Here is a 27500-nt window from a genome sequence, read left to right on the forward strand (position 1 = left end):
GCGTGTTTCTAAAGCTCCGGCGAGTAGAGCATATGTGTTCGCGTGGGGAACCCCTCGAAACGCGGGGCTTGCTTTGGGATGCGCAGGGTGACATCGTGGCTGCATGGTTGGAATCCGGCAGGAGGGGAATCCCTGCCGGATGTTGCCGTCCGAGAAGGGACGAGGTGCGAGAAACGAGAACAGCTGCCATGACATCACGGCGAAAGAGCGCAGGTTGCGAGTTGCCACGCTGGTGCGCATGTTAAAAAAAGAAGAAAAAAAAAGCAAGCCTCGCTTCGGGTAAACAGGATTCCCAGACAAGGGGTGGAAGACCCCCCTGTCTAGGGCACAGGAATGGAACTAGTTAGGGGGATGGGATATTTAGTTCGACCGGCTTCATGGGGCAGGGATAAGTCCTCATGGAGCCCGTGGAATGGATTAGTTAGAGGGATTTTAGTTTAGATTTAGGATGGGAAATGATATTTGGAAACAGTGACAGGCTTTGAGTGTGTAGAGGGGACGTAGCTTCGCTACATAGAGTTAAAACGATGTGCTGTAGTATAAGGATGACGAGGGAGCACGAGGGAGTTGAGGGTTTTAGATAGAACAATGGCAGAGCTCAGCGATGGAGTGAAATGAATGGAAACATGTTGAGTGAGTGAGGGCTAGCGGGCCTGTGTGTATGGAGCAAATGTGGAATGCATGGTGTGATGAGTGATTGGGGGGAGGAGTGATTCCCACCCAAGGGACCCCAGGGTCAGTGGAAAGTGAGTTAGTGGGTTAGTCAAATTGACAAAATGGAGGTCGTTTTGCTGTTGGTGCGAAGGTAGGCTCGAAACCTGTTTGGAGGGGTGCAGGAGCCCTGTTGACGGGCTGGGAGCGTGGCTGCGAACAGTGAGTATCGCTTAGTGGGTACCCCGGGCACCGGGCTAGTCGGCCGCGGTAGGCCAAGGGCCCATGGGGGGCCGGGATAGTGTAGTGGGCATGGGTGGGCCCGCATGATGCGGGGCCCGGGGCGCCATTGGCCACGTGGGCAGTGCATTGGGCACGGGCACCCGGGGAAGGGGCCTGGGCCGCCAGCCTGCCACGTGAGCATTGAGAGGGAGTAGCCAGGGAGGGCACTCACCAGTTTTTAGGGAGCTGGTAGGCTCGGAGACAGTTGCAGGGCCCGGGGGTGCCATAGTTTGAGAATCGGCAGAGGGTAGTTCCTGCCAAGGGAGCCATGAGTCCCAGCCATGAGACCGTGCAAGGGCACGAAGCGAAAATTTTAGGGCAAGGCCCAAAATTGTGAGGGCACCAACACAGGCGACGGGAATCTTGGTTGGTAGAACCAATCGATTAAGCAAGAGGCGCTCTTGAAAAGCCCCGGGGTAGTTTAGCAGTAATAAATGTTAAGGTAGTTAGGAGATGTACCCTTCCGCACCATCCATCCCTTCGCTCTCGTTGTGGGCCGCAGGAATCACGGTGGTAAAGTACATCGCTGAGATATGAGGAGCCCATTCTGAGGCTTGATTGGGCCACGACACAGGACGAGCTCTCCTTTATTCCCTTCCAGGAAGGGAATGTCGTGGTTGGGAGTAGGCTAGGACAGGATAGGTTTGCCGGATAGAGACAATCAATAAAAGGGGCTTTGGGAGACAAATTATAAAAGGAAGGAAAAAAAAAAAAGATGGGGCTAAATTTGATTTTTTGCAAATTAAGGGAGTGGGTATGGACAAAGACTGGCAAAGGCGATAGGTTGGGAGGGAGACAGTAGGGTAGGTCCGAGCACGCCTTCCGAGTGGCCAGCACCACCGCACTCCCTCCACACACCTGCTCCAAGGCCTGTGCCGGCCAGCTTCACTTGCCGACCTGTTTTTCCTACAAGGCCTGTGCCGGTCAGCTTCACCTGCCGGCCTGTTTTTTGCTACAATGGACTGTGCCGGCCTTGCCATGCCTTGTCTGCCTACATTTGCCTTGACCCCATGCCTGCTAGCCCTTCCTTTTGTTTGCATTTGCCCCATCCATCCATACCTCACCATGTGCGCCAGGATCATCGTGCAAGTTGCAGGGACTGCCCTGTAGGCAGCCGCATCACGGGACTGCATTTGTGCAGCCATGCACCGTTTGTGTTCACTGCGCTCATTCAAGGGGGAGGCCTAGGACTGCATTGGTGCAACCGACCACAATCCCTGTTACCTGCATTTGTTCCATGAGCCAGAGACTGCGTGTGAGCAGCCTGGCTCCCTGCTTGAAGAATGGCCTGTGGGATGGCGGATAGCCGCCGGGTTGGGGTGAGTTGCCTTCAGCAGCTGAAGACATAAAAAGGTTTTGTGACAGACAACGGGGCCTTTTGAACAGGCCCCGAAGACATCCGACCTTCAGCTGCGGGGGCGCTCACCCTCAAAATACCGCTGACATTGCTATGTGCCCTTTTTCCCCACAGAGTCCATCAGTCCTGGCCATGGTTTAGTGTACAATGTATAAGTTGAGGTTTAAGTTAAAATTGTACATGGTTTGTGCCCCCTGCATGTTTGTCATAGTGCCAGCAATGTAGTTAAGGCGTCTGCATGAGTGAGTTTGTTTTGGTAGTTACTCAGCCCGTAGGTTATTTATTTTTGGGACACGAATACACTAAATGTCACACTCAGGGATCCGAAGATAAAATGTACGAGGGGAAACTTACACATGATGGCACATTGTACTGGAGGGTCACGACGACTCGGGACGAGTCTGTAAAAAGGGGAGGGGGTAGTGTTATGGCTGTGGAAATTCGCAGAGCACCATATAGGTCCTTGCCAGATCAGTTATGTCGATAAGTCTGTGTTCAGATAGATTTCCCCACCGATGTCTAAGGGATTATTCGTGTAACCAGGCTGTGAATATTCAGTTAGCCGTTTTTCTTTTACTATCGTTATTTTGGACCAACCGCTCACAACAACCACCTCCACCACCAACGTCACTCTCATCAACCGCTTCACAACAATGACCTCCACCACCAACATCACTCTCAACAACCGCTTCACAACAACCACCTCCACCACCAACATCGCTCTGAACAACCGCTTCACAACAACCACCTCCACCACCAACATCGCTCTCAACAATCGCTTCAGAACAACCACATTAACCACCACCGCCCAACCACACCACCCTCACGACCACCACAAAACGCCAGCCATGCCACCATAACGCCAACCACATCACCACCGCATTGCCACCTCGGCACACGGTTACGAGAAGCCGGGCATTCATCGGTGGAGAACGGACGATGGCCTCACCCTCCCCCCAACGACAAACACGTGCGGAAAAGAAGCAAGGATCGGTAAAAGGAGAAGGTAAACGAAAAACCCCGATTCGGCGAGGAAAATGCCCTTCTTCTGGAAGTTACGCGCGTATGCTGGAAGGAGGGGGGCGAAAGGGAGGGGCGAGGCGCCGTGGAAATAAAAGGGCGCACTGACGCAAGTTGAAGGAGAGGTCGGTCGCTGCTGGAGGTTGTGGAGGTGTGTGGAAAGGAGAAAAGTGTGTCGTGTCGGAGTTGTGGGCAGTGTGTGGTGGAGCCGCGGTAGGGAGCTGGAGAGAGAGGAGCGCAGCGGAGCCAAGGCGTGCGGCCTGCTGTACCGTGCCTTACCATGGGTCGTTGGAGAGGGGACGTCGAGGGTCGCCCCAGCCAGTCACCAGGAGGGACAAGGTAGCCAGCCCTTCTCTTGGAGCCTTTGCGGTCTACACGGCTCCGTGCCTATAAAGACCCCAAGAGGTCCAGTCTACCCCCTTATCTTTGATGGGGTTTTTCCTTTGTTTCTTTGTTTGAACGTTGTGGCGCCATGTCCGTAAGTCGAACTGTCGATAAGTGACTGTACATAATAAATAGACGGTGGTAGCTCTTTGTCTTGCTCGCGTCTTGTCCCTACCCCCATTCATTGCATAATTGAATACGTGCATTGTTTGCATGCATGACTGCATAACCGCATCTTTGACCGTATACGTGCATGTTTGGTTGTGAAATATATGTGCTTGTTTAAATGTCACCCATTCGTTGCTTCCTTTTCCCTAATTGAACTGCCATATTGCACTCGGAACATAGTTTGTTGTAAATAGCCGATAAAGTGATCCGGTCCAACGGGGCTGCACGATAATACCCTGCTCGGTTATCCCAAAGCTGCTTAAGCGGCTCGTTTCCAAGCGGCCCCGTTGAGGTACAATCTCTTGGTAATCTATTCGCGCGGTTAATTAGGTAAATCGAAGAGTTGGCGATCGGACCCTGGAGCACCGGTAGAGTATGGACAAGGTTGTGGTGTGGTTGAAAACACACCCGTGGCTGGTTTTCCACGTTGATCCAGAAAGCGGCGACTCAATTGTCCGTTCGGTGGGCGAAGCGGCCGCTATTGGTTAAATGCGGTCGTTCGCACGCCGGTGGGCGGGAATCCACGACAATATATATATATATATATATATATATATATATATATATATATATATATATATATATATATATATATATATATATATATATATATATATATATATATATATATATATATATGTATATGTATATATATATATATATATATATATATATATATATATATATATATATACACATACATATATATACATATATAATATGTGGACTTCCTATAAAAAGAAAATATATGTATATATATATATATATATATATATATATATATATATATATATATATATATATATATATTACGAATTTGGGAATTAGATTGCACACAACATTCAGGTTCCTTCAGTCAGCTATGTCGATAAGTGCTTGTTCACTATTTAGCTCACCTTTCATTGTTTAAATGTTCAGAAATCGATTAGATGCGCTGCGGATCGATTTAATAGTTGGGGAACGAAAAATGGAGACATCCCTCCCCCTCTTCTGCGAAGAGGAAGAAGAATCCTGCCGTCCCGTGACTCATGATGTCAACAACTCCCTCCCACCCGTGGGTTGAGCAAGGGGTTGGATCACGAGGGCAAGAGTCACGCCGGGCATTGGGGGAGGGGCGGAGAAGGAAAGAGGAGATCTTTTCTTTTGTTTGTGGGGGAAGTTGAGGAGTCAGCTTTTTGCTTCGGCAGAGAGTAGTTGTTCAGCAGACCTTCGGGTCCTGTTTGGCTTGGGTTAGGGTTGAGGCTTTTGAAAGCTTTTTGCTTCGGCTGGCTCAGTGAGCTTCAGCTGCGGCCTGGCTCGGGAGGAGGCTTTATGCTTTGGTGGTTCAGTGGGCCTTTGGCTTCTGCTTGGCTCGGTAGACTTTTTGGAGAGATGCTTTGTTTGGAGAGAGTTGAGCTGGTTGCTCGGCTCGAGCTGCGAATGGTGGCTTCTTCTTCTTCTTGGTTCGTGGAGCTCTTTGTTCTCCGTTTGGTTCCCGGCTTGGTGCGACTCATCGGCCTCTTCTTGGAGGTGGTTCCTCGGGGAAGCGACGCCTCGACGGGAAGGATCAGTGCCTCGTCTCACCAGCACGTGTTGAGAAGCGCGGGAGGTTTAGCGGGAGCTCAGGAAGGATCGCGGCTCACGGCGATTAGATCCAGCTCGCTCTCGCTGGAGCCCGGGTCCGAACAACTTGAAGACCACACGAGGTGGAGAGGTTCGAGATCGGCTCTGGGTTTCAGCTCACCTGTCCTCCAAGCTGGAGCTCGTTATTAAAGGCCTCAGCCATCATTACGTGTGTGTGTGTGTGTGTGTATGTGTGCGTGCGTGCGTGCGTGCGTCCGTGGGCCCGTCTAATAAGTAGGAAATTGTTAAGTGATTTGTGTGCTGTAAATGTTTGCATCGCATTTCGTAAAGTCGGTATAGTTCTGCTCTTACGTGCTTCCCGAGTTCCCCATTATTATTCATAAATACCCCAATTGTTAAATGGTTTCAGCTCGTCGCGTCGATTCTTTCATTGACTGAGCATTTTGTGTGTTGGGAGTTAGAAAGCCGTTGGTTTGCCGTAAAAGGTGGACATTTGGACCGACGGTTCTCGGCGATTAAGCTGCTCGGAATCGCGCACGGGACAGGCTCGCCTCGGCGGTTTGTTCCGGACGAGATCCGTCGAGGGTGGAATACCCCGGTAGTTGGATCACGTGGGTATTTAGGTACATTGTAGATTGGCAATCGACCCTACGCCACGTGATCTGCCGATTGGCGTATTTCAGTTGTTGTACAAGGACCCGTCGGCCTCGGAGTTATCCGGGCGGCGATCTATATTCCGGGCGATCGGTCGGTCCGACTCGACTTGTGGCTCCGTTCAGAGTGGTCGGTTGGCGGCCGAACCCGGCCCGTAACAATATACATATACGTATATATGTATGTATATATGTATATATGTATATACATATAGTATTTATGTATATATATATATATATACATATATGTGTATATCATTATATGTATGTATATTTATGTGTATATATTTATACGTGTGTGTATATATCTTCTTCTTTCGGCTGCTCCCGTTAGGGTTCGCCACAGCGGATCATCCGTATGATCCGCATAGTGATTTGGCACAGGTTTTACGCCGGATGCCCTTCCTGATGCAACCCTGGTTGCCTCTTACGACACAGGGATACGGTACACCTATTTTAAGCAGGGCATACACCGGGCCCAGTACACTGGTACTCACGTCGCCGACCTCGGAAGGATGATAGGCTCAAGCGGCCAACGGGGCTTGAACTCAGGACCTTTTGTATCCCAAGCCGCTACCCTAACCACTACGCCAACACCAGGCTTCGCGTGTGTGTGTGTGTGTGTGTGTGTGTGTGTGTGTGTGTGTGTGTGTGTGTGTGTGTGTGTGTGTGTGTGTGTGTGTGTGTGTGTGTGTGTGTGTGTGTGTGTGTGTGTGTGTGTGTGTGTATGTATGTATGTATATATGTATATATATTTATATATATGTATTTATATATTTATATATGTATATATATATTTTACATATATATATATATATATATATATATATATATATATATGTATTTATATATTTATATGTATATATATTTATATATATATATATATATGTATTTATATATATATTTATATGTATATATATTTATATATATATATATGTATTTATATATATTTATATGTATATATATTTATATATATATATATATTTATATATATATATATATATATATATATATATATATATATATATATATATATATATATATGTATTTATATATATATATATATATATATATATATATATATGTATTTATATATGTATTTATATATATGTATATATATATATATATATATGTATTTATATATATGTATTTATATGTATTTATATATATATGTATTTATATATATATGTATATATATATATATATATATATGTATTTATATATATATGTATTTATATATATATATATATGTATTTATATATATATGTATTTATATATATATATATATATATATATATATATACTGAAACGCAAAAGAAACCACCTTTTAAACCTTCAAATATCAACAATAACACTGCGTGTAGTAAATGTGTGAACTTATTTGTGGACAATAGTGTCCTCACTGTCAGTCAAAACGGTCACGGATGGTCACTTGAACCTTCAATGGTCACTTCATAGCACAGCTGTTGAACAGCCGTTTTGACTGTCAGTGATTAACCAGGGGGTACGGGATGATTTTAATGAGCTGCACGTGATGTCTTGATATTGGCTTTAAAAAGGCCAGTGCAAAATGGGCATTTCAATCAACATGCCACGATTGTCAAGGGATCAACGGCAGTGTGCCTTGGGCATACTGCAAGGCGGATTGAGTTACCGTGAGGTGGCACGTCGCCTTGGCTGTTCACACCTGACGATATCGGCCCTGGTGGACAGAGACACCCTCCACAACTCTGCAGATGACAGACCTCGTTCAGGGAGGCCAAGAGTCACCACTGTAAGGCAGGACAGGCAGATGTTCCGAAGTCAGATGGCTTCAGACATTGAGGACTGAGTGGGACAGAATCCAGCAGCAATCCATCCAAAGGTTGGTCGGCAGTATGCACCGACGATGCACTGCCTGTATCCAAAACAATGGTGGCCACACACGCTATTGAAAGGGGACTGACATTGCACCCTGTGCTGTTCTGTACTGTAGAACAAACTTATGAGATGGTGTATCTTGGTCAAAAACTTGACCTCTCATCAATAAAATGCCAATGTTTCAATAAGCAATTGTTGGTTTGTTTTATTTTGAACTGTTACAATTTTATTACGTTTCAAACAAGTGGTAAGTTTCTTTTGCGTTTCAGTATATATACATGGGGCTGCAAAAGTTGGTATACAGTCATGAAAAACAAAAGTTGCGCACAAAACGTATTTTATTGATTATACAAGCATATCAATAATAACATACCAATAATAAACATATCAATAATAGACATATTAATCCCTCAAATGTTCAAACTGTTTGCCCCGGCATGAATAAATGAATCCTTGCACCACTATTATAATACTGGTATAATCCTCACTGTATACCTACTTTTGCAGCCCCATGTATATATATATATATATATATATATATATATATATATATATATATATATATATATATATATATATATATATATATATATATATATGTATGTATTGTGTAAGATTGGGGTGGTTGGGATTACACATTTTTAAAGGAGAAGAAGGTGCTTCCAACCAAAAGTTAAAAAAAACTGAGTTGAATGCTATAATTTGAACAAAAAAGCACGAGCAGACCCAGTCTCAGGCAATGTTTCGTCGGCTTTGCAGCCAGCTTCATCAGGCACAATAGATCTCCAGGAACAGCTGATTTTATTGTACCTGATTAATTTTTTTTGCATGAACAGAAAGATGGAGAAAACTGATTGATAATCTTAATCATTGCTTATTCCAGGTCACACTAATCAGTTTCACACATGGGAAACTCTTCCCAAATTGAGCCCATTTTATCGTGGAGGACTATCTGTGAAAAAGCTGCAGTATGTGGACCTCTCTGGCCTTTCCCAATACTTACCAATCATTTGTTTAACTCCATAACTTTCAACAGATGCGCACATTGATTGTCCTGTGAGCGGTACTCAGATGAAATTTGGGGGGCAGGTTGGGTGTGTGACAAGGACAAATTCATTACATTTTGGTGAAGATCCAACTACGGATCCGGATCCGATCATTTTTTTAAAGTGCATCTTCACTATTGAGAGATGGGGCCGACATCTGTATGTAGCATGATATCTCAAAAAGTTAGGGATGGATTTGGATGGTACTTGGTGGACACGTTGGCTCGGTGACAAGAACAAGCGGATTAAATTTTGGTTCAGGTCCGGATCCCGATCCGGCCTATCAGTGGGCTACAAAATGTAAACTGTTCAGCCTGGTGGAAGAATGCACTTTACCGAGTGCTGTTCTCGTTTTGTTCTGTAATCATCTGGTCCGTTCTGTGTTCTCGCTTTTCCATGCACCTTGACTTCTTATCCAAAAACATTTTCACGTCAAATTCAGTCATAGTGGGACTGAAACATGTTTTTTCACACTTATTTTAACACACTTAATGTACATGCAAAGTTAGTTAATTACAGTTTTACACTTCATTTAATTTCAATGATAACCAAGAAATTTGATCAAAATGTTGAATTTCCAGTTTGGAATTTGATTTGTTTGTTTGTTTGTTTTCCAGGATTGCGTGTTCATCAACAGCACAAGCATTACTTTTGTGACCCTAGCTGTCCTCCGAGTCCTGGCTTTATCAGCAAGAAACTGGAGTTAGGGAATGAAATGGAAGATTCACAGGCAGAAGCGTCTACAGGCCCCACTCCTGGACCAAACCAGGGAACCGAAGCCAATTCTGGTCCGACGCGCAAGCGTCTAAGAATAGATGAGATTGCAAGTACTCTAAAGAGCAGAATTCAGGGCCTGAACGCTGGTGACCAAGCTGCAGATCCGAGTCATCAATCCAGCCCTCAGACCTGGCAAACTACGCCTGATCACATCTCAGAAACGAAGACTGAAGAACAAATGGAAGAAGACGAGGAAGTAGTGGAGCACATTGGCATGCGTGGTTCAAGAGGCAAATCCCTTGTTGGTATTCGAGCAAACCCTTTCGGCTGTCGCCATTGTGGATTCAAAGGTGCCACTCCACGTGCAGTTAGCACCCATTATCAGAGAATGCATCCACACATCAAATACACTTTTCGCTATATTGCAGGTGAGGCAGGAGCATCTGAGGCTTACCGATGTCTGGAGTGTCAGGCTGAAGCACCTACGCTGGCATCTCTAAAGCGACATTACAATGCCCGGCATCCTGGGGCTCGATTCCTGCTGGAATTAGAACGGCCAGGTGGAATACTATACCGTTGTCTTGCATGCCCTTATACGAATGCTAACGTTCGTGGAATGATGCCCCACTACCAACGAGTGCATCCAGGCCTACCAATCTCAAACTCACTAATATATTCCAATTTCATTACAACTGATGTGGGTGAGGATGCCAAATGTTCTTCTGTTGGCAAAAATTCAGGATCAAGCTTACGTAAAGAAATGACTCCAAAGCTTTCAGATGCTGGAACTCAGCAGATTGGTAATTCATCTGGCGTTGGAACAGAGGCAGATCCTCAGTCATCAGGTCCAAGAATCCGTGGATTAAAGCTGGATCCTCAATCACACAGTCGTGGATTTATTCCTGTGTCAAAAGGGACGATCAAGGATTCAGCATCTCTGTCACGATCAACAGGCAAAACACTTCAATCTGCATCAACCTTAATGACTTACCGCTGTGACCTTTGCCACTATGGAAGTCTAAATATTCACTCTGTTTTAATTCACTATCAAAAAGCTCACCCTGGGATTCGGGCGTCCTATTCTCGTATACGACGTATACCGGCAAGCTCTCAGTCATCAGGGTCGCAGTCTGGTCCCATGCGGCCTCCTGATGTCCTGCTCCAGCCATCAGAAGCGTTTTATTGTGCAATGTGCAGTTATGCCAATAAAACTCTGAAAGGGGTTCTTGTTCACTACCAGAAAAGGCATCCAGGACAGAGGATCACTGGCCAATTGGTGCGATGTCACTCAGAAAAGGTCCGGGCTCGTCTTGGATCAGATTCCACAACTGCAAACCGGGAAGTTGAAAATCGTACAACAAAACCTCAAACTGTTGAACGTTCTTGGTCAGATGTTTCCAACACGTCTGCTGTTTTGGCTTCTGCACCTGCCCCAGTTTCCATGGAGACTTGGTCACGTGGTCGGCATGGTGAAGGGCCTTCATCTCGGCCAGGGTTATGGTCCATCTCTAACTCTTCTGGAGAGATCAAAACAGAACAACAGGAAATAAGTGATTCAGTCTCACGACCCGTATCCTTGAACTCAAATCTGACACAGCGAGCTATGCCACGAACCACTGGCTTCACCGCACGCCCTCGAAGTCATGATTTGACTACCAGGCCTATTTCACGAGGGCCAGATTTGGCCATGCAGCCTGTTTCTCGAGGTTCAGACTTGATTGCACGAAATGTTTCTCGAGGTTCAGATTTTACAGTGAGACCTATTTCTCGAGGCCCAGACATAACACCACGTCCTTTTTCGCAAGGGTCTGATTTCAACTCTCGGCCTTCTTCCCGGGGTCCAGATTTTACTGCTAGACCTGCTTCCAGAGGTCCAGATTTTGCTGTTCGACCTGCTTCCAGAGGACCAGATTTTACTGCTCGGCCTGCTTCCAGAGGACCAGATTTTACTGCTCGGCCTGCTTCCAGAGGGACAGATTTTACCACACGACCATTTTCTCATAGCTCAGATTTAAGCACACAACCCGTTTCCCGGGGTCCTGATTTGAATGTACGACCTTTTTCCCGAGGCCCTGATTTAAATGCAAGACCTGTTATGCGAGGAGCAGATTTTACAACCCGACCCGTTGCCCGAGGCCCTGATTTTGCCTCACGACCTGTTGGCCGAGAACCAGAATTAACTTTGCAGCCTGCTTCTTGTGATCCAGCCTCAACTGCACAGTTTGTCTCCCATGGTTTAGAATTGAACAAGTGGCCAGGCGAACGAAGCTTGGACTCAAATATGCATCCCAACAATCGAGGCCTAGATTCCACCATAGGGTGCTTGTCACAAAATCCAGGCAATCATCAGCAATCTACGAACAGAAGTCTGGAGTCAAATTATGTTTCTCAACCATCATGTTCTTACACCACAACAAGCACCTCCACAGTTTCGTACTCATGTCGTCATTGTGCTTCATATTCATGTACAAACCTTCATGGTTTACTCACACATTATGGCAAGAAGCACCCTGGAGTACAAGTTCGTGCATCAGATTTCTTAAGCCCTGCTGATCCACGCTATAATTCTTTATTTCGGTGCCGTCTTTGCCCTTATGTCAATGTGCGGCTGCATGGTGTTCTTACACACTACCAGAAACGGCACCCAAAGGTACGCGTTACTGCTGAGGCATGTTTAGCAGAGCCTCGCATCCCAGTTCCAGTACGATCAACAACTGCTGTTCTGGATTCACAAGTTCCAGGAAGAGCTGCATATGGCTTGTATCGTTGTTCGGAGTGTGATTTTGGACATGCAAGTTTTGCTCGTTTGGCAACACACTACCGTCGTGTCCATCCTGGCCATTCCATTCCTCAGGGCTCAATGATCCAGCCAGAAGCTTCCAGGCCACAAGATCTATCGCAAGCTACTTTATTATCTCCAGGAAGTCCGAGTCCTTTGGACTTACCACCAGCTTTCTCTTGCCGTTTATGTCCGTATGTCTGTGGAACACGGAAAGGAATAGCAAGGCATTATCGTGTACGGCATGCATCTGCTGGTGTGGGTGGTCTTCCAAGACCTCCAGGCTCTCTCTTCTCTTGCTCCCTTTGTCCATATTCTCATCCATTGCGTAAAGGACTTGCCTCTCACTACCAAAAGCGACATGGAAATTTGGATGCTTACTATACTCATTGTCTGGCTATGACAAAGGCTGGTCGTACTGAAGGTTCCACTTCCTGGGATGCATCTTCTGAGTCTCAAGCTTCTTGGGGAAAAGTTGAATCTGTGAGTGGGCCTAATGACCAGTTAAATGTCAAAAATCAAGCCATTTCCCAGCCACCAGTTATAAGTCCATTGGCTCGTAAGTCTGAATTTTGGAGCTCTTCAGATCTACCCGATGCCCAGCCACTACAGATACCACCAACTGAGACACCAGTATCTGCTAAGCAAGACTATATGTGGCCCTGCTCTCTATGTGCCTTCCGTACAGACAACAGAAAAGGAATAGTGTCTCATTATCTTAAGGTCAGTTGACAACATGGCCACCTGTATCTGTGCCTAGCCGTATTCATCTTTTGCTTTGCATGCAATGAAGTCTTTCCTGTTTTTATTTTATTTTAATCAACTCAATCATATTGTATTTTTTAATACTTTTTTCTATAGAGACATCCAGGCTTGTACCCCAAGAAGAAGTATGATAGTAAGCTGCAAGGCTACTTCTCACCAGTGTATGCTGATGAGCCTGGTAGTAATGGGATTGATGCAGATGGCCTGGGACAAGAACAGAAAAGACGGTGAGTGACTGCTTAAACACTGGATTTTTGCCTCTTTTTTTTTTTTTTTTCCTGAAAGCAATGTTTATTCTGTTAATTGAGTCATGAACGAAGAATGTCTTTTGTATGAATACACCATGCTTGCTTGGTTCTTCCTTGACAAACAAGTAAACATTTGTAAAATTTCAAGGCCACTGGATATTTTGGATGTAAAATCTCAAGGCTCTGACCACTCAAGATCTTTCTACAAGTTGTAGAATCTAACTTCAACATGAACACTTGTCATCTTTTCACTGTTCTGGATGACTCTGCAAGGCTGACAGGATGGCCGAGAGGTATGCACGCTCACTTCTCAGCCGTCTTGCCTGGGTTCGAGTCCTGACTCAGGTAAAAACTGTCGTTCTGATGTTTCACAGGCAGTGATTCATCAATACATGTGTCATCCTTAGGATGGACGTTAAACCGCCGTCCCAACTGCAGACATTAGTTGGTGGACGTGAAATATCCCACGGGGTCCTTTGTGAAGAGTAGGTGAGCTATCGCCAGCACCTTGAACAAATTTCAAATTCCTGACAGTGTAACCCTTGCCAAGAAATGGCTTTGGCAGTACTGAACCTGCCTTCAGGCAAAACACCAGAACACGAATATAAATTATTACTCCATTCTACATTTACAATTAACATCTCACCTCAACAAACAATACATATATGTATATGACCGTATTTACAGCCATTTTTCCCTGCTGTGCACGGGTTTGGCTTTTTTCTTGAGGCAATGTTTTTTTTTTATGGCCGGATGCCCTTCCGGACGCCAACCCTGGTCGCCTCTTACGACACACAGGGATATGGTATACCTATTCTAACCGGGGCATACACCGGGACCAGTACACTGGCACTCATTTCGCCGACCTCGGAAGGATGACAGGCTGAGTCAACCCCCCTGGTGTATTAATTCAGTGGCCCAACGGGGTTTGAACTCAGGACCTTTTGGATCCCAAGCCGCTGCCCTAACCACTGCGCCAACACCAGGCTCAATACATATATTTTTGTAGATATAAATTGGCTAACCCCTGCTTTAGCAGGGAAAATGGCCTTAAAATTCTTGTTGTTGTTATATATATATATATATATATATATATATATATATATATATATATGTATATATATGTATATATATATATATATATGTGTATATATATATATATATATGTATATATATGTATATATATATATATATATATATATATGTATATATATATATATATGTATATATATATATGTGTATATATATATATATGTATATATATATATATATATATATTTTTAGATTTATATATATCTTCTTCTTTCGGCTGCTCCCGTTAGGGGTCGCCACAGCAGATCAACCATCTCCATTTTGCTCTATCCTCCACATCTTCCATTGACACTCCAACCACCCGCATGTCTGCCTTCATCACATCCATGAACCTCTTCTTTGGCCTTCCTCTTCTCCTCCTGCCTGGCGGCTCCATCTTCAGCATCCTTCTCCCGATATACTCCGCTTCCCTCCTGTGCACATGTCCAAACCATCTCAATCTCGCCTCTCTCACTTTGTCTGCAAACCGTCCTACCTGCGCTGTCCCTCTAATATGCTCATTCCTTATCCTGTCCATCCTCGTCACTCCCAACGAGAATCCCAGCATCTTTAACTCTGCCACCTCCAGCTCCGCTTCCTGTCTTTTTGTTAGTGCCACCGCCTCCAAACCATACAACATAGCTGGTCTCACTACCGTCTTATATACTTTCCCCTTAACTCTTGCAGCTACCCTTCATTCACAAATCACTCCTGCAACTCTTCTCCACCCACTCCATCCTGCCTGCACTCTCTTTTTCACTTCTCTCCCACACTCTCCATTAATTTGGACAGTTGATCCCAAGTATTTAAACCCATCCACCTTCCCCACCTCAACTCCTTACAACCGCACCAGACCACCACCCTCCCTCTCATTTACGCACATGTACTCTGTCTTACTCCTACTGACTATCATTCCCCTTCTCTCCAGTGCGTACCTCCACCTCTCAAGGCTCACCTCAGCCTGCTCCCTACTCTCCCTACAGATCATGATGTCATCCGCGAACATCATAGTCCATGGAGATTCCAGTCTGATCTCGTACATCAACCTGTCCATCACCATTGCAAACAGGAAAGGGCTCAGAGTCGATCCTTGGTGCAATCCCACTTTTACCTTAAACCGGTCCGTCATTCCTACCGCACACCTCACTGCTGTCACACTGTCCTCGTACATATCCTGCACAATTCTCACATACTTCTCCACCACTCCTGACTTCCTCATACAATGCCACAACTCCTCTCTTGGCACCCTATCATAAGCTTTCTCTAAATCCACAAACACACAATGTAACTCCTTCTGGCCTTCCCTATACTTCTCCATCAACATTCTTAAAGCAAACATTGCATCAGTGGTGCTCTTTCCTGGCATAAACCCATATTGCTGCTCACAAATAGTCACCTCTCTTCTCAACCGAGCTTCCACTACTCTTTCCCACAACTTCATGGTGTGGCTTAACAACTTTATCCCTCTGTAATTTCCACAGCTCTGCACATCACTCTTGTTCTTGAAAATCGGAACCAGTACACTTAATCTCCACTCCTCCGGCATCCTCTCACTTTCCAAGATTTTATTAAACAATCTGGTTAACAACCCCACTGCCATCTCTCCTAAGCACTTCCATGCTTCCACTGGTATGTCATCTGGGCCAACTGCCTTTCCAATTTTCATCCTCTTCATAGCAGTCCTCACTTCATCCTTACTGATCCACCCCACTTCCAGATTCACTATCTCCACCTCTTCCAACCTTCTTTCTCTCTCATTTTCTTCATTCATCAGCTCCTCAAAGTACTCCATCCACCTTCTCAACACACTCTCCTCGCTCATCAGCACATTCCCATTTACATCCTTTATCACCCTAACCTGCAGCACATCCTTCCCAGCTCGGTCCCCCTGTCTTGCCAATCGGTATAAATCCTTTTCCCCTTCTTTTGTATCCAACTTCTCATACAGCTCGTCATATGCCTTTTCCTTAGCCTTTGCCACCTCTCTCTTTGCCTTTCGCCGCCACTCCTTGTACTCCTGCCTACTTTCTTAATCTCTCTGACGATCCCACTTCTTTTTTGCCAACCCCTTCTTCCTTATACTTTCCTGTACTTCCTCGTTCCACCACCAAGTCTCCTTATCTTCTTTCATCTGTCCAGATGTCACACCAAGTACCTTCCTAGCTCTCTCCCTCACTACTTCTGCTGTAGTTGCCCAATCATCCCACCCATCTTTACCACCATCCAACACCTGTCTCACCTCCTCCCTAAATTCCACGCAACAGTCTTCTTCCTTCAGCTTCCACCATCTGATCCTTGGTTCAGCCCTCACTCTCTTCCTCAACCTCACCTCCACAATCATCCTACAGACCACCATTCAATGCTGTCGAGCTACACTCTCCCCTGCCACCACCTTACAGTCACTAATCTCTTTCAGGTTGCATCTCCTGCTTAAGATGTAATCCACCTGTGTGCACTTTCTTCCACTCTTGTATGTCACCCTGTGTTCCTCCTTCTTCTTGAAATACGTATTTACCACTGCCATTTCCATTCTTTTTGCAAACTCTACCACCATTTGCCCTTCCACATTTCTTTTGTTGAGACCGTACCTACCCATCACCTCCTCATCCTCTTTCTTCCCTTCCCCAACATGCCCATTGAAATCTGCTCCAATCACCACTCTTTCATCCTTGGATACACTCTTCACCACTTCATCTAACTCACTCCAGAAATCTTTATATTCCATCTCACACCCCATATGCGGTGCATATGCACTGATGACATTCATCATCACCCCTTCAATTTCCAACTTCACACTCATCACTCGGTCAGACACCGAGTAAATATTGTTGCGGTTTTCGCGCCCGCCGGCGTGCGACGGCCACGTAACTCGAATCGCGGCACGTCGCCCACCGGACGGACAATCCAGTCGTGACCCTCTCGGACTAACGCCGGGAACCAGTCACGGGTGGACCTTTCGGTCTCACCGCGATCGAGCCAATCAGCCCCCGCGTGGGATAGGGTTGCTCGCCAAATTCGACCTACCTAAGTACCCACGCGGAGGGTAGACCGGGCGATCGCACCTCGCCGCAGGTGGACTTCGGACACGGGCCACTTAAGCGACCCGTTCCGTACTATCAGAATAACCGAGCGGTGTTATCGTCGACCTCGACGGTTCGATTAATTATCGGGCGTACTCAGCCCACTACCAACCCTTTACGTGAAGCAAGATGGGGGTTCAATGGAGGAAAAAGACGAAGCGAAGCGGGGAGACAGTTCAACAATAAAGCACATTTATTCGCGACGAACGGAAAGCACACAAATACAATTCCACCAAATGCACACAAAAAAAGAAAACACAATTCCATTTACACAAAAGCAACCATAAAAGTGAAAACACAGTGCAGAGCTAATACCGACTACCGAGCACACGGCAACACTTATACAATTCTACTTCACAGGCAGGCGCCGACAACACATACCCAAAACCAAGGAAAGAAATACCCTCAAGAATGAGGTAGGCCTGGGGCCGAGACCTGGTCGGGCCTACCCGTCTGGTGATGAGGCCTTCGGAGCGGCGATGGCCCCGCAACCCGCGGGCCTCGTGGACAGTGCCTGGCAGGGGGGTGGGAACGGGGCCCCCTTGGTCGCACTATCTCAGCGCGGGGGGAAACAGGAGGGGGTTGCTGATGCTCGGGGTATAGAGGATCTTTATTATGTGCGCAACGAGCGTCTCCACCTCGGCCAGGTCGCGCTGCCGGCCTCCCAGGGGTGCAACTCCCTGCACGACACGAGCACCCCCTCGTCCGCCCTCGCCGCCTCTCCACAGCTCGTCCCCTCCGTTCCGACTTCAACGCACACGACGAGCAGCTCCACCGCCCGCGAAGTCTTGACTCTCTGTTCCGACTCCTTCGCCTCGTTCCGACCTTTACTACTCGTTCTGCTGACTCTTTCGCTCCGACTTTTACTACCCGTTCTGCTGACTCTTTCGCTCCGACTTTTACTACTCCTTTGACTGACGAACACCGTCCTTTTATCCCCCCGTAACTTCGCCTTTGACCCCCTCCCTTTGACCTTTCAACTCGCTCCCCATTGGCCCGAGAAAAAGTGGGCGTGAAGGCTTTTTGATCCACAAATTTGCATATATCGATCGCCCTGGGGCGGGGCAGTCGCCCCTCGCTCACCGATTGGACGGCAAAAAGTGGGCGTGTGTCGTTTTGGATCCGTTTTTGAAGCAGAAAATCCGTGATTTTGTACACGCTGTTCAACGTGCGCCCTACACGAGTCCAGCATCGGTGCCCATGAGTGGCGCGAGATGACGGTGATGCGATGGTGGCGAGTTGTGACGGTAAAGGTCGTGGCGGTTGTGGTGAAGCGGTGGTTGTGGTCGGTGGTTGATGTTGTGGTTGTGATCATGGCGGTTGGTCCAAAATAAAGATAGTAAAAGAAAAACGGCTATCCTGAAGAGTCGCAGCTCGCATAAATGACATGTATTCCCACTAGACAACGGGTTTGGGCCTAACTACACATGCACTTACCGAGATACCTCACCTAAGGGACCTGAATGGTGGTTTGCGAATCTGGTAACCACAACACTACCCCCCTTCCCTTTTTACAGACTCGTCCCGAGTCGTCAAATTTTCGTGTGCCATCATGTGTAGTTTTCCCCTAGTACACTTTACCTACGGATCCCTGAGTGCGACATTCATGGTATTCATGTCCCCAAAATAAATAACCTGAGGGCTGCGTAACTATCTAAACAAACTCACTCACACGGACGACTTAAATAAAATTGCCGGCGCTAAGACAAACATGCCGGGGGCGCACTCATATTTACAGTACATCTTAACCTTAACTTACAAATTTTACACTAAACCATGGCCCAGGATCAATGAACTCTGCAAAAAGAAAGCAGTTAGCAGGGAGCCAGGCTGCCCACATGCAGTCTCTGGCTCAAACAATGCAGGTGACAGGGAACGTGGCTGGCTGCTCACACGCAGTCCAAGGCCTTCCCTTTTGAACTGAACTCAGTGAACCACAACGGTGCATGGGCTGCACAACGCAGTCTCCGTGCCAGCTCAAGTGGCACACGCAATGAGCACAACGAATGGATGCATGAACACAAACACGGTGCACGGGCCGCCACTGCAGGCCCGTGTTGTAGCTGCCAACAGGGCAGTTCTCGCAGCTTGCAAACTGTTGCCTTGCGGATCCTGGCGCACATGGAAATGAACAGGGGGGGGCAAAGCAAAAATTGAACGGGGCTGGTGAACATGGGCAGTGGGCATGGCATGGCAAAGGTGCAGGCAACACAGCCCGCAGAAGAAGGCCGCTGCAGGCAAACACAGCCCGCAGAAGAAGACCGTTGCAGGCAAACACAGCCGGCAGATGAACTGGCCGGCACAGGCCTTGAAGCAAACACGGCCAGCCGATGGCACAGGCCTTGCAGCAAAACAACAGCTGCCGATGAAGCTGGCCAGCTTTTGCCGTCAGTGGAAGTTGGTGGAGGGAGTGCGGTGGTGCTGGCCACTTGGAAGGCGGGCTCGGACCTACCTACCTGTCTCCCTCCCAACCTATCGCCTTTGCCTGTCACTGTACATACCCACTCCCTTAATTTGTCAAACCCCAATTTAGCCCCAACTTATTTTTTTTGTTGTTTTTATTCTTACTTCCCCACTATAAATCGTCCCCTAACCCCCTTTATCGTCTTTGTTCGGCTAACCTATCCTGTTACCTAGCCTACTCCCAACCCCTACGTTCCCTTCCCGGAGGGGAATAAGGGAGAGCTAGCGTCCTGTGTCGAGGCCCAACGAAGCCTCAGAATGGCCTCCCCAGAGTTCGGCGATCTAACCAAAAGTGGGTCCAGCGGCCCACAACGAGAGCAAGGGGATGGATGGTGCGGAGGGGTACATCTCCTAATCTACCCTAACCATTTAACAGTTAAACTACCCCGGGGCTTTCAACAAGCGCCTCTCGCTTACCGATTGGTTCTAACAACCCAGATTCCCGTCGCCTGTGTTGGTGTCCTCACAATTTCGGGCCTCGCCCCCCAATTTTCTCTCCGTGCCCTCACACGGTCTCCTGGCTGGGACACGTGGCTCACTTTGGCAGGCACGACCCTCTGCCGATTCCTCCGCTATGGCCCCCCCGGCCACTACACTGCCTCCGAGCCTACCAGCTCCCTAACACCGGGGAGTGCCCCCCATGGCACCTCCCCTGAAACGCACACGTGGCAGGCCGGCCTCCCGGGCCCCTTTCCGAGGGTCACCCGTGCCCACTACACTGCCCACGCGGCTAATGGCGCCCCGGGCCCCCGCACCAAGCAGGCGCACCCGTGCCCACTACTCTATCCCGGCCCCCCATGGGCCCATGGCCTACCGCGGCCGACTAGCCTGGTGCCCGGGGTACCCACTCAGCGATACTCACCTTTCGCAGCCACGCTCCCAAGCCCGTCAACAGGGCTCCTGCACCCCTCCAAATGGGTCTCGAGCCTACTTTCCCACCAACAACAAAACGACCTCCATTTTTCAATTTGACTAACCCCCTAACTCACTTTACTCTGACCCCGGGGTCCCTTGGGCGGGAGTCACTCCTCCCCCCAATCACTCATCGCACCATGCATTCCCCATTCACTCCACACACACAGACCCGCTGGCCTCACTCACTCACCAAGCACATGCTTCCACCTCACTCAACATGTCTTCACCTCATAACTCACCAACTCTTCAACACACACCCCGCTGAACTTGCCATTCTTCTAACTGCATCCCCTAACTAACTCGTGCTCCCACGTCGTCCCTTACACTAGTAGCACGTTCCTTTTAACCTACGTAGCTAAGCTACGTCCCCTCTACACACTCACAAGTCTGTCACTGTCTCCAAATCATAAATTCATTTTATTTCCCATCCTAAATCTCGCTACAATCCCTCTATCTAATCCATTCCACAGACTCCATGAGGACTTACCCCTGCCCCATGGAGTCGGTCTAGCTAAGCTAACCCTTCCCCCTAACTAGTTTTCATCCTGTGCCCAGGTAAGGGGGTCTTTTACCCCTTGCCCAGGAATCCTGTACACCCGAAAGTGAGGCTTGTTCTTTTTTTTTTTTTTTTCTTTACATGCGCAGCGCCAGCGCCGACAGCCCGCGCTCTTTGCACTTTGCAACTGCCCGTGACGTCCTGCAGCTGCACGGTGTTCCTCGTCCCTCCTTGGACGGTACCATCGGCAGGATACCCCTCCTGCCGGATTCCAACCACACGTGCAGCCATGACGTCACCGTGCGCATATAAAAAAAAAAAAAAAAAGCCACACGTCTCGAGGGGTTCCCCACGCGAACACATGTGCCCTGCCCGTTGGAGCTGAACACACACGATCGCGTGGAGAACCCGTCCGGTCCAAATCCATTTACCTGCCTAAACTTTGTCCGTCCGCGGGATCGGCAAATCCACCGCGTGCGTTTCCGGACCGGGACTTCACTCTCGCAAGCGAGCACGTGGTGGTCTCGTGCGTTGCACAGCACGAACCGCGTGCTCACTGCTGGGTGAACCCGGCACGGTCCTCGAAACAACCACAGCCGCTACTCGGCTTTCTCTCCTCTGTCGCCGTCGTCGTCTCCATTCCACCCACGCACACCTGCGTGTTACGACGCACACAGTCCACTCCATCACATTCACACCGGGAGACGCGGCTGCGTGCTCCCGCATGCCAACCGACATCTCCCTCTCATACCGCTCTCTCACACACACACGGTCTCCCTGGCACACAGCGACCTTGCACACGGCCGTTCACTCACGCGTGCGGGGGCACTCACCCGCGGTGCCTCACTCGCACTCCGTGCCTCATCCACACACGGTGTGCTGGGAAGCACGTACTCCGGCAACATCGCCACCACACCACTCACACGTGGTGCCTCATTCATACTGGCCGTTTCATCCACACACACGGCCTCTCTCACACACGGTGCCTCATCCACACACGGCGTGCTGGGAAGCACGCACTCCGGCACCATCGCCACCACACCACTCACACACGGGGTCGCTTCCACACACGGGGACGCACTCACACCTTGCACCACACACACAGGGACAACCACACTGGGGATTCGTGTCCCCACAAGGGTCTCCGGGGCCTCTATACCCCCCAAGCTCTCAGTGCACCTGTCCACAGCACTCGTCCCCTCAACCTCGCAAAGCACGACCGAACTCACCTGGTCGTGACTCACCTCAAGGGGGCATTCTCCCTCCCCTCGTTCCTGGAGGAGGCCATCCAGGTGCTCGCACTGGGTCTCTACCCAGTCCGCCAGCTCACCCCCATTGTCCTCCACTACCTCCGTGTGTGTGTGTGCGTCACTTACCCCGTCTTCATCGTGTAGTCTTCCCTCTATCGTTCCCATCTCCCGTGTCTCTGCCAACTCTTCACCCTTTACCTCCCTTGTCTCAACTATTATTTCTGTTGTCGTCACCTCGTGTCTCGTCTCCCCATTTAATTTTTCCCTTTCGGTCATCGTCACGACCCTCGCCCAACACGTTCCACGAATTATTTTTTCACCCGCCTCCACCGCGGGCCTGTCAGCCGTTGCACCCCCACCCAGCTCGTTTGCTCCCACACGTGAAGTCGCCATTCCCAGCTCCCTGGTCACGGCCTTCATGCCCGCCTGCAGGCATCGGCCCATGTTCTGCGTCTCACCCCGCAGCTCTTTCATTTCTTCTTTCATGTTTGCTTCCATTCCGTTTATTTGCTGTGTATTCGCATCCATCGTCGTTTTCACTTCATTTGTATTTGTATCCATCTTTTCATCCATTTTTTGTGTATTCGCATCCATCTTTTCGTTCATGCCTTTCACTTCGTTTTTTATTTCATTTGTATTTGTATCCATCGTCGTTTTCACTTCATTCATTTGTTTGTTCATTGCCGCCAGCATGGCGCTGTAAGCTGGGCCATGTTGGATGCACTCAGCTGAGCCGTTTCGGCAAGGGTTGGGGAAGGGTCTTGGTGGAGAGGGGGAGGTGTCATACACCGCGGCCGCTGCGCACCCACCTCGGGCCTTGGGTTCAGTTGGGCGAGTCCGTGTTCCTGCACAATCAACATTTCCTGCTCGAGATTCCATCCTGGACCATGGACTCTACATTATTACACATATACATTTCTAATACCCCCGGCTCCCGCTCGCCTTGAGACGCCATCTTGCTTCTCGTGAAGGGTTAATTTGCTCGCTCGTAATTTGGAGGGAATCGGGGGTCGCTTCTCTCACCCCTGGACCGATTCCCGTAAATTTCGCTGGAGACAGGAGAGCCCGTTTTCCTGTTCTCCGATACCAGTGCCGCGAGGAGGGCGATGGATTTGTATCCCACTCCTGACACCAGTGTTGCGGTTTTCGCGCCCGCCGGCGTGCGACGGCCACGTAACTCGAATCGCGGCACGTCGCCCACCGGACGGACAATCCAGTCGTGACCCTCTCGGACTAACGCCGGGAACCAGTCACGGGTGGACCTTTCGGTCTCACCGCGATCGAGCCAATCAGCCCCCCGCGTGGGATAGGGTTGCTCGCCAAATTTTCGACCTACCTAAGTACCCCACGCGGAGGGTAGACCGGGCGTCGCACCTCGCCGCAGGTCGATTTCGGACACGGGCCACTTAAGCGACCCGTTCCGTACTATCAGAATAACTGAGCGGTGTTATCGTCGACCTCGACGGTTCGATTAATTATCGGGCCTACTCAGCCCACTACCAACCCTTTACGTGAAGCAAGATGGGGGTTCAATGTGGGAAAAGCGAGCGAAGCGGGAGACAGTTCAACAATAAAGAACATTTATTCGCGACGAACGGAAAGCAAACAAATACAATTCCAACAAATGAACACAAAAAAAAAGAAAACACAATTCCATTTACACAAAAAGCAACCATAAAAGTGAAAACACAGTGCAGAGCTAATACCGACTGCCGAGCACACGGCAACACTTATACAATTCTACTTCACAGACGGCGCCGACAACACATACCCAAAACCAAGGAAAAGAAATACCCTCAAGAATGAGGTAGGCCTGGGGCCGAGACCTGGTCGGGCCTACCCGTCTGGTGATGAGACGCGGAGCGGCGATGGCCCCGCAACCCGCGGGCCTCGTGGACAGTGCCTGGCAGGGGGTGGGAACGGGGCCCCCTTGGTCGCACTATCTCAGCGCGCGGGGGAAACAGGAGGGGGTTGCTGATGCTCGGGGTATAGAGGATCTTTATTATGTGCGCGACGAGCGTCTCCACCTCGGCCAGGTCGCGCTGCCGGCCTCCCAGGGGTGCAGCTCCCTGCACGACGCGAGCACCCCCTCGTCCGCCCTCGCCGCCTCTCCACAGCTCGTCCCCTCCGTTCCGACTTCAACGCACACGACGAGCAGCTCCACCGCCCGCGAAGTCTTGACTCTCTGTTCCGACTCCTTCGCCTCGTTCCGACCTTTACTACTCGTTCTGCTGACTCTTTCGCTCCGACTTTTACTACCCGTTCTGCTGACTCTTTCGCTCCGACTTTTACTACTCCTTTGACTGACGAACACCGTCCTTTTATCCCCCCGTAACTTCGCCTTTGACCCCCTCCCTTTGACCTTTCAACTCGCTCCCCATTGGCCCGAGAAAAAGTCGGCGTGAAGGTCTTTTGATCCACAAATTCGCATATATCGATCGCCCTGGGGGCGAGCCAGTCGCCCCTCGCTCACCGATTGGACGGCAAAAAGTGGGCGTGTGTCGTTTTGGATCCGTTTTTGAAGCAGAAAATCCGTGATTTTGTACACGCTGTTCAACGTGCGCCCTACACGAGTCCAGCATCGGTGCCCATGAGTGGCGCGAGATGACGGTGATGCGATGGTGGCGAGTTGTGACGGTAAAGGTCGTGGCGGTTGTGGTGAAGCGGTGGTTGTGGTCGGTGGTTGATGTTGTGGTTGTGATCATGGCGGTTGGTCCAAAATAAAGATAGTAAAAGAAAAACGGCTATCCTGAAGAGTCGCAGCTCGCATAAATGACATGTATTCCCACTAGACAACGGGTTTGGGCCTAACTACACATGCACTTACCGAGATACCTCACCTAAGGGACCTGAATGGTGGTTTGCGAATCTGGTAACCACAACAATATATAGTTATATATTTCTAGCCTGGTGTTAGTGTAGTGGTTAGGGTAGCGGCTTGGGATCCAAAAGGTCCTGAGTTCAAGCTCCGTTGGCCGCTTGAATTAATACACACCAGCAGGTTGACTCAGCCTGTCATCCTTCCGAGGTTGGCGAAGTGAGTACCAGTTGTACTGGGCCCGGTGTATGCCCCGGTTGGAATAGCTGTACCATATCCCTGTGTGTCGTAAGAGGTGACCAGGGTTGCGTCGGGAAGGGCATCTGGCGTAAAACCTGTGCCAAATCATTATGCGGATCATAACAGATGATCCGCTGTGGCGACCCCTAACAGGAGCAGCCAAAAGAAGAAGAAGAAGAAAGTTATATATTTATATATTTATATTTATATATATATATATTTATTTATCAGTGGTTAAGGCAGCGGCTTGGGATCCAAAAGGTCCTGAGTTCAAGCCCCGGTGGGCCACTGAATTAATACACCAGGGGGTTGACTCAGCCTGTCATCCTTCCGAGGTCGGCGAAATGAGTACCAGTTTACTGGGTCGGTGTATACCCCGGTTAAAATAGGTGTACCATATCCCTGTGTCGTAAGAGGCGACCAGGGTTGCGTCAGGAAGGGCATCCGGCTTAAAACATGTGCCAAATCACCATGCGGATCATACGGATGATCCGCTGTGGCGACCCCTAACAGGAGCATCCGAAAGAAGAAGAAGAAGAAGATTTATACATATATATATATATATATATATATATATATATATATATATATATATATTTATAAATATATATATATATATATATATATATTTATATTTGTATATTGGCTGCTCTTAGAGCACCCTTATTCTGGAAATTTACATCTGTCTGTCCGTGAAACTTTGGTCAAGCCTCGGGGCTTAACCACTCAACCGATTCCAATGAAATTTGGTAGGTGGGACCAATATTTCTGGGAATCGTGTGCTTTTGAATATGGGACCCCGCGCCCTAGCAACAGCATAGCAACAGCCCTTTAAAGTGGTCAAAAAAGATAATCGAAAAATCGAAGCTTAGAGTTCTGTGCGCAATCTATCGAGCTCCCTTCATGCCAATTTGCAGCCCTAACAAAAAATATTTGTAGGAGGAGATAGGTTTTGGGCGAGTTCATGTCGAACATTTCAGAAACGGTTAATTGCGAATATCTCTAAGAGAAAGAGTCTGATTTTGATGAAACTTGGGTGAAATGTGTACAATGTGGCTAGCATGTACACAAAAATGAATGGTTGCTATGCACACCTCCGTTGCTTAGCAACAGCTAAAATACTTTATCGTACATCGTACAATTATTGTGGACTGTACAAAAAAATCAATACCTCCGAAAGTGGACCTCCGAGGGACCTGTTTTTTGTGCCCAAGGATAATGTCTTACAGCATCATATAAAAAAATAAAATCTTTAGTGAATAGATAAATGGAATCACCAAGGTTGCCATTTGTTAGAGTCTCTTTGGAAACATGCCTGAAATTTCACAAGGCGAGTTTCTGGGCACAAACAAAGAGGGCTGTGATAATCATATTGTTGCGAATCTACCGCCTGCCCAGCGTGCGAACGACCGCTTTTCATTAATAGCAGCCGCACGCTCACCGGACGAGCAATTCAGTCGCGACTTTCTGGAACAACGCCAGAAACCAGTCACGGGTGGGTTCTTAACCCCACCACGGCCTAGTCCGTATTCTACTCGCGCGCGACAGGGTCAATCGCCGAATATCGATATACCTAAGTATTCGCGCGGGTAACCTACTGAGAGACCGTACCTCGGCGATGGCCTGCCTGGACACGAACCGCTTAAGCGGTTCGTTCTGTTCTGCGATAACCGA

At 48.4% G+C, this 27500-nt stretch overlaps 1 protein-coding gene across 5 annotated transcripts in view; it reads left to right on the top strand.

The window, feature by feature from the left end:
* LOC147022551 (zinc finger protein 462-like) overlaps nt 1-27500 on the top strand; it is a 322942-nt gene that overhangs the window by 99407 nt on the left and 196035 nt on the right. For all 5 annotated transcript variants that reach the window (XM_085887239.1, XM_085887241.1, XM_085887242.1 and 2 more), the window contains exons 4-5: nt 9602-13203; nt 13342-13472. In XM_085887239.1, the coding sequence (XP_085743365.1) occupies nt 9602-13203; nt 13342-13472 (3733 nt within the window). The remainder of the gene's footprint in view (nt 1-9601; nt 13204-13341; nt 13473-27500) is intronic.

Source organism: Eptatretus burgeri, chromosome 7 (genome assembly GCF_056783735.1).
Source record: "Eptatretus burgeri isolate ZD-2024b chromosome 7, Ebu_testis_v1, whole genome shotgun sequence".
Lineage (NCBI taxonomy): Eukaryota > Metazoa > Chordata > Myxini > Myxiniformes > Myxinidae > Eptatretus > Eptatretus burgeri.